General features: G+C 39.6%; 1 protein-coding gene across 3 annotated transcripts; it reads right to left on the bottom strand.

Annotated features, from left to right (window-relative positions):
- Nucleotides 1-6,547, bottom strand: gorab (golgin, RAB6 interacting). Of its 3 annotated transcripts, XM_022753067.1 has the most exons (7): nt 6,523-6,530; nt 6,354-6,423; nt 5,883-6,210; nt 4,870-4,899; nt 4,675-4,776; nt 4,391-4,531; nt 1-1,522 (listed from the first exon to the last, which is right to left on the bottom strand). In XM_022753067.1, exons 2-7 carry the CDS (start codon nt 6,406-6,408, stop codon nt 1,081-1,083), a joined length of 1,098 nt encoding a protein of 365 aa, XP_022608788.1. In that variant the 5' UTR covers nt 6,409-6,423; nt 6,523-6,530; the 3' UTR covers nt 1-1,080. The 3 variants fall into 3 exon arrangements, with proteins under 3 accessions (XP_022608788.1, XP_022608787.1, XP_022608789.1); XM_022753066.1 differs by having other exon boundaries at nt 6,354-6,547; XM_022753068.1 differs by lacking the exon at nt 4,870-4,899 and having other exon boundaries at nt 6,354-6,547.
- Nucleotides 6,548-6,929: the final 382 nt, after the last annotated feature.

The following is a 6,929-nucleotide window of genomic DNA, read 5'->3' on the forward strand; positions in this document are numbered from 1 at the left end:
TTTTTTAAATATTTGAACTTCCTACAAAAAGAAAAGTTTTAAAATGTTAAATACAAGCAGCCTCACATGAACTCTGAATAAAATACAGTTTAAAATTGGCACTAGTATGTGATTACAGAAGAAGGCAAAGGATACTGAAAAAAGCCTGACAATATAATGCAACGTTGGTTCTACGGACCAACTCAGTGTTCTAATAATTTTGTATTATATATGCACTAAGATGCAAATTCAAATACATTTTAAAAGAGACATAATGTCACCTGGATTCGTTTTTTTTTTTTTTTTTTTTACAGCCCAGAATCCATAGGAACTACGGCCATACACTACCTCATGATTTACATTCAGTGCCACTGTGGATATAGAACCACAGTCTTTCCCTCAAAGTGTCTTAGTTGCCTCACACTAACCCTACCTTAAACATTATTCATTTTCCATAACCACAATCTTTCTGTGATCTTAATTATACCTCAGTTACCATATGCAGATATTGTAGGAAACAAGATTTTTTTAAAAACAGATTGTAATCCAGGGCTTTGCAGAATCATCTAATAGAGGTGTTACTGTCAGGTGACATGGTTGTTTTGGGTTTTTGGGTTTTTTAAATGAACATGGGAGGGAAACTCTTTTTTTTTGAATGAGCAGATCAGTAAAGTTGGAAATGTTCATACAGAGCTTATCTGGAAAATGCTCACTGATAACATATTTAATTTGCTTTCCTACAACATGTGCTTCTTGCAACTAAAGCATCAACTCAAAGCTCTTGGTCAAGGTGAGGGAAAACTGTTCAGCTTGGTTTAACATTGAAAAATGTACCGACGACACAAGACGAAGTGATTTTGTTGCAGTTAATGTGCAGAAACCGGAACCTGGTCTCTGGTGTCAAAGTCCTGTTTTTAGAAGACGGGCTTTGGATGTACTCACAGATTTGATACCCAGCACACCTGCAGATTAAAAGACATTTAATCTATCTGATAGTATTATTGTTAGTGTTTTCTATTGACTCCTATAGTAGAGAATATGTGGTAATGTCCAGATATTTTACAGAACAGGTGAGAAATGATTGTCTCTCTTCTGTGAGCATCAGGAGGCCACGGTCTCTCTCTGAACACCATTTTCTAGTGTTTTACAGTCTTGCTCAGTCTTTGGTGGCTCAATAATCGGTGTGTCACCTCCCCTCTCCTCCTTCACACCTTCCTCCTCTGCAGGTTTGCAGTCTTTGGTTGATTCCACAGCTCCCTCCTGATTCTGCACCGAGCCGTTTCCCTCTTTCCTGTCTCTCTGTGTCTCTGCGCAGCTTCTCCTCTTTGCCTCCTCCTCCTCCTCTTTCAGCCTCTCCAGATCCTCCTCAGTGGCCTGAAGCTGCAGCTGCTGCATCAGCTCCTCCAGTTTGTGGGCCTTACGCAGCTCGTTCTGCTGGATGATGGCACAGAGGTGCTCCGTCAGCTGTTCCTTCACCTCCGTCTTCTTGTGCAGGTCCAGCTTGGCCACCACATACTCGGCCTCTGCCTTCTCATAACGCTTTCTGTGACAAAATATGAGGAAATAACCGGAGAAAACGTAAACAGTTTGTCATATATACTTTGCATCACACTATACATATATCTCAGTTTTACTTTCCTCAATAAATAACCACTTTGGTGTTAGTAGGAGTGTTTCATTTCATTTTGAATATTTGCTGCAACAAATTCAAGTCCTCCCGTCTGGATTCCTTCAGTGCTTGTACTATGACCAAATATGCTGAGTGCACATTATGAAACATATTCATACCTGCTTTTTGTCAAAATGCAACTATGTGTGAGCAAATCAGGTAAGAATTCTGCACAAGAGAAATTTATTTTAAATCACTGATGATCATGGTGGAATCCACTAAGGAATAGGATTGGGTATAGTGCCTGAATGATTGGTCAAATAACTGATTAGTCCATCAGAATATTAACAGTTAACAATTTTGATAATCAACACATTGTTTAAATCATTCTTCAAGAAATACATGCTAAATATTCTCTGGTTCCAGCTTCTAAAGAAAAAAGCATTTTCTGATTTTCTATCTTTTTTAAAGTTGAATGTCTTTTACTTTTGCACAAACAGGAAGAAGTTACAGGTGGCACTGAGAACTTGCACTGGGCATTTATCAGCATTTTCTGAGCAATTTATTTCAAATATAATGACCAGATTAATTGGAAATGGCAATAATGGGCAGCTGCAGCCCTAGTTGGAGTTGGAAGTTACATGTTTGGTGCTGACTGAAATGTGCCTGTAGCACAGAGGATCCTGAACATAATCTTATTTACCAACAATTGATCAGATAAAATTCAACATTTAAGAACTTTGGCTTCTTTTTATTTATTTTTTATTTTTTAAATATGAAAACATGTTTTATTGTAGAATTTCTGAAAAAATGAGGGATGTGAATTAAAGATTGAAAGATATTGTGTTGGCACTTATATGGAGTATTTTCAAACGCAGCCCTTCAGAGGACAGACACAAGTCCTCCCATAGAGTCAGAATACAGAAACATTGTTTTAATTGTGAGGAACAGAAACATCACACGCTGTTTGGAAACACTGTGGTAACAAACCAGATGATGTCAAACTTTTCCAGAAGTTGAATTTCCCTGTCAGGGTCTTATGTTGCACCTCAGCAACTGATTAAATCAACACAACCATAATAGAGTCCAGTGTAATGAGTGTGTGAAGGTCAGTTCCACTTCCCGTTACACAAACATCTGTAATGAAGAGTGTTCATGACATGGAGCTCATCTCACTACACAACAGGCTGCAGAGAGAAATCACAGCTACACACACAAGGTCAACTACAGAATCAATGGATCTCTGTGAGTAGAGACACACAGTTCATTATAAGACAGGTTACAGTCTTTGTACAGGGTCTTGGTGGAAAATTAACCAATATCAAGATGCAGGAAGTTAAACATACATTTTATTTTATATTTAGAAAATGATTCAGGATTTCAGTTATATTAATGCTGCATTAATCTGTGTGAGCTGCAGCAGAGCTGCAGACGGTGTTTGCTGAGGGAGGTTTCTGTGCATTACCATTCCACATGAGTACTGGAAAGCAGCTGCAGGGGGCAGTGTTTCTAGGGTTTAAAATGAGAGGGTTTACAGTAGATGTGCTGTACATTACTTGTTGAATTTATTTTTGTTTGTCTGTCTGTTTTTTTTTTTTTTTTTTTTTTTAAATAAAATAAACAGAGCTGTGTCAGACCTGTCCACAGAGACAGGTGGAATCCATGGAGTTCTTTACAACATGAATCATCTACTACTTGGAGAAAAAAGTGCCAGCACCACAGAAGCAGCGAGATACGTCAGTGCATGTCACAGCCCGAGAGAACAGCAGCACACCACGCTGCAGTCAGTCTCCTCACAGCTCACACTCACCATTTTATATCAATGTATTGTTGTTGCAATAATTGTTTCTGTATTGCTCGTAAACAATACAAGCATAATTACTTTAGAGAACCTATTGTCATTTTGCAGTTTTTCTTTCTTTGTACTGTCCACTTTGCTGCTGTGACACTGCAAATTTCCCCACTGCGGGACTAATAAAGGAATATCTTATCTTCTCTATGGTACAATAATGCGCACATATACACACACACATACACCCAAATGCTTACTGTTCTTGTTCGTTTTACTTATTTATTTGATTTTACTTGATAGATTATACATGTGTATACATATATGTAAATTTTTTACTTATTTTTTTCCTGATATTGTATTGCCTGTGATGCTTTAGTAATATTGTTCACCTGACATTCATGCCAATAAAGCACATTGAATTGAATCTTCCTATAGTGAAACCAGCAAACCTGGGGGCCTTGCTTAATCATTACAGATACTGCTAACAAGTTCACAACATATAATCATCAGAAGAGCAGCTGCCTGTGGATACAGGTCTGGTTGCCTTGGTATTAGTTATCACAACACCAGGACCCTGGCACCAGCTAAATGGAATGCAGTTGTTTCTAATGTTATCAGTCCCACCTGTGCTTTTCCTGCTGTTACAATTCCAAAATGTCTGCTGTATGAAAGGACTATTGTGCCTGCTGGCTCAGTGTCACAGCTCGCTGGGACGCTTAAATAAAACTGAGCCGTCGGTACTGTTATTAGTAACAGCTGTGACAACTCAGCATGTCTGCTGTGAAAAAGGCCTGTCAGATGTACAGGAGCTTACAGCCAGAGGAGACAGGTGTTTGGGATTTGGCTGACTGGACCATACTGAATCAGCATGTCCAGTGCCTTCCTCCCCTCTGCGTACAGTACACACAGGTACAGCTTCTCACACAATAATCTGTCAGCAATTGAAGGCACTTCTTCATAAAATACACTTTGTCTAATTTTTAATTTCCTCATGTTGTGTGTGTCTCTACCTGGCAGCGGTGTAGTCCCAGCTGGCTTGTTCTATCCTTCCTCTCAGGATGCCGATATCATTGGACACCATGTCATCGAGGGCCTGGAGCTCCTTCTGGATTCTCTTCAGCTTCACAGCTTCCGCCTGAGTCTGTTTGGACCTGTGGAGAATGACAAACTTTTAAGGTAAATTCAATTCTTTTGCTCAATCTTGAGTCTTTTTTTTCCTTCATAGTTTTGGCCATCATTCCCATCTGTCATCATATCATATTGCTCACCATGTTACCCAGCCATCTGTACTTACTTCTCAGCAATCGTTTTTGCCAGCAGAGCTTTCTTGCGCTTATTCCTCTCTTCGATTACTTTTTGCTCTTGCTGCAGTTGCTCTAGACGTGTCTTTTCCCGTCTGTAATCAGACACAAAAGGAATTTAACAAACAAACAAAAAAAGGCATCTAAAATTCAAAAGGACAAAATAGAAAAAAAAACTACACTGATACCTGCAGTGAAGCTGTGGGCCTGACAATATCCTTCAAATTTATGCCAAAAGAGACATGAAAACAAATATATACTTTAAAGGCAGTTTGATTAAAAGTTCACAACATTATATCATAACTAATAACATTCATTGTATAAAGGAAAAGTGTAATATGTACCTTGAATTTAGTGGAAATATTTATTCTATGGTGGAACCTCAACATATACTGTACATAAAAGGTTCAAGCATCCGAAGAATGCCAATTATATCTCTGCATATCCACACAGCCCTAAAGTTTTGGGCTCAGCAAATAATATAAACTCACTATAATGAATTTTGATTTAAATCAATTCCCATTTTAGTTACATCTCATCCTATTTGCTCTTGCACTTTAATCGCATTAGTAATCGTCTGTCCATTCATGAAGTTAGACTTTGCTATTGATCAGTTGAGCCAGGTGGGAGTGGAAAGTTTGGGCTTGGGTCCTGATTTATGTCGAAAAACATGACCTGCCATGGTGAGAACATTTACACCGTATTGTGCCTTTTGGTTAACTATCAATAAAAATACTTTTGAAAAGAAAAGTGTCTCTCTTTATTATCTGTCTGCGTCTTGTTGCACTTTTGCATCTCACATATGTCTGCATTCTGTCAAAAATGATAAAATGTCTGTCTAAGGCAAAACCTATGTTTAAATCCAATATCTGAACAGACCACACTGGCTGCTGCCCCTGCCTGTTATTATGATAGAGCAGCGTGCATCCAGCCAGTAAGAAGGAGAGTGCAGCTGCAGATAGTAGACATCTGTAAGATCTGAAAACTGCTAGGTAACATTTTGATTCATCCCGAGGTTTGCTGTGGTAGCACTGTCCAAATCACAGGATAATGTACATTATCAAAACAGTCTTAAGATGAAAGGGAGAACGACAGCTGGAGAGAGGTAAGTGCTATGTGCAAAGCAGGCTACATGCTCATTAACAACAAGCTGTACCTCTACGGTGTGTATGATAACAAAACATAACAAAGCCATACTAACAGTTCCACCTCTTGTTTCTCCAGTTCTTTGATAGCCGGGGTCTGCTCCTCTGCTGCGGGCTGGTGGTTCTCACTCGGTTTCATCTCGCTGTGCTTCGGCTGCACTTCCACTCTGACGACCGGAGCTCCTGATGGAGCTGGGGGCTGAGGCTCTTCCTTCGGCGGAGGCGGCTTGGTGAGTTGCTGCTCCGGTGGAAGGACAGGAGACCCGGCTCCTGCATTTTTCTGAGCGGCGAGCTGAAGGGCCCTCTCCCGTTGTAACTGCTGCCGACTACGGTTGGCTGGAGCCGGCTTCCGACCGCGGGCAGTCGCTGCGGCACCCGCTAAGTCTGAAAATGCATGCAGCAAAGATTAATAAGGGTTTTACAGAAAATAAATGTAAAGGTTAATTTAAAACTGCCAACCACCGGGGAAGCCGAAGCGGAGACAGATGCTAACTTTCCCGGCTAACGTTAGCAGTAAGCAACGTTACCTTTCTGCTGCATTCTCCGCAGCTCCTCATCAGAAAAACCAGCCCAGCCGCTCATTGTACCACTTAACACCTAATGTACCATAAATAAGACCACAAAATACGACATGTAGGACACTTGCTGACAATTAACTGAAGTTAATATTCATTTTATAGCTAGAAATGTACAGACAGACTCTATGAAGCTCGGGATGCCACCTCCATCTTTGTTTATTAATGCCACGTCAAGGACCCCAAGAAGCCTGGTGAAGTAGAAATTGCAGATCGCCTGAATAAAAATAGAAAAAAAACTAATACTAACGATTAATGAGTGAATTTACTCTCTTGTCGCTACCGTTTATCCTAATAGATATTTTAAAAATAAATTTAGTTTTTTATGCATATTTACAAAGAAAACATGACTTATAAGAACACAAAGTTTTACTGTTGCTTGCAGGCAATCTACAAGTCTCCGAAATCTAAATGTTAGTATTTCTGAGCCAGTTGAGGCGTTATGGTTTCTATTATGGTTTAGTGATGTTTAATCAGGTTAATCAGATAACACTTTTAAGATTAATCGTCCATTGTTCATAACGAAAT

Source organism: Seriola dumerili, unplaced genomic scaffold, assembly GCF_002260705.1.
Source record: "Seriola dumerili isolate Sdu_G_001 unplaced genomic scaffold, Sdu_1.0 BDQW01000189.1, whole genome shotgun sequence".
In the NCBI taxonomy this organism is placed as follows: domain Eukaryota; kingdom Metazoa; phylum Chordata; class Actinopteri; order Carangiformes; family Carangidae; genus Seriola; species Seriola dumerili.

What these genes read in the sequence shown, in the direction of transcription:
- gorab (XM_022753066.1), bottom strand. Translation starts at nt 6,408, where the DNA reads ATGAGCGGCTGGGCTGGTTTTTCTGATGAGGAGCTGCGGAGAATGCAG. An exon ending in GAGAAACAAGAGGTGGAACT is followed by an intron (nt 4,900 to 5,882) that starts GTTAGTATGGCT and finishes ATAAATTTGAAG; the next exon opens with GATATTGTCAGGCCCACAGC. An exon ending in GCAAAAACGATTGCTGAGAA is followed by an intron (nt 4,532 to 4,674) that starts GTAAGTACAGAT and finishes CATTCTCCACAG; the next exon opens with GTCCAAACAGACTCAGGCGG.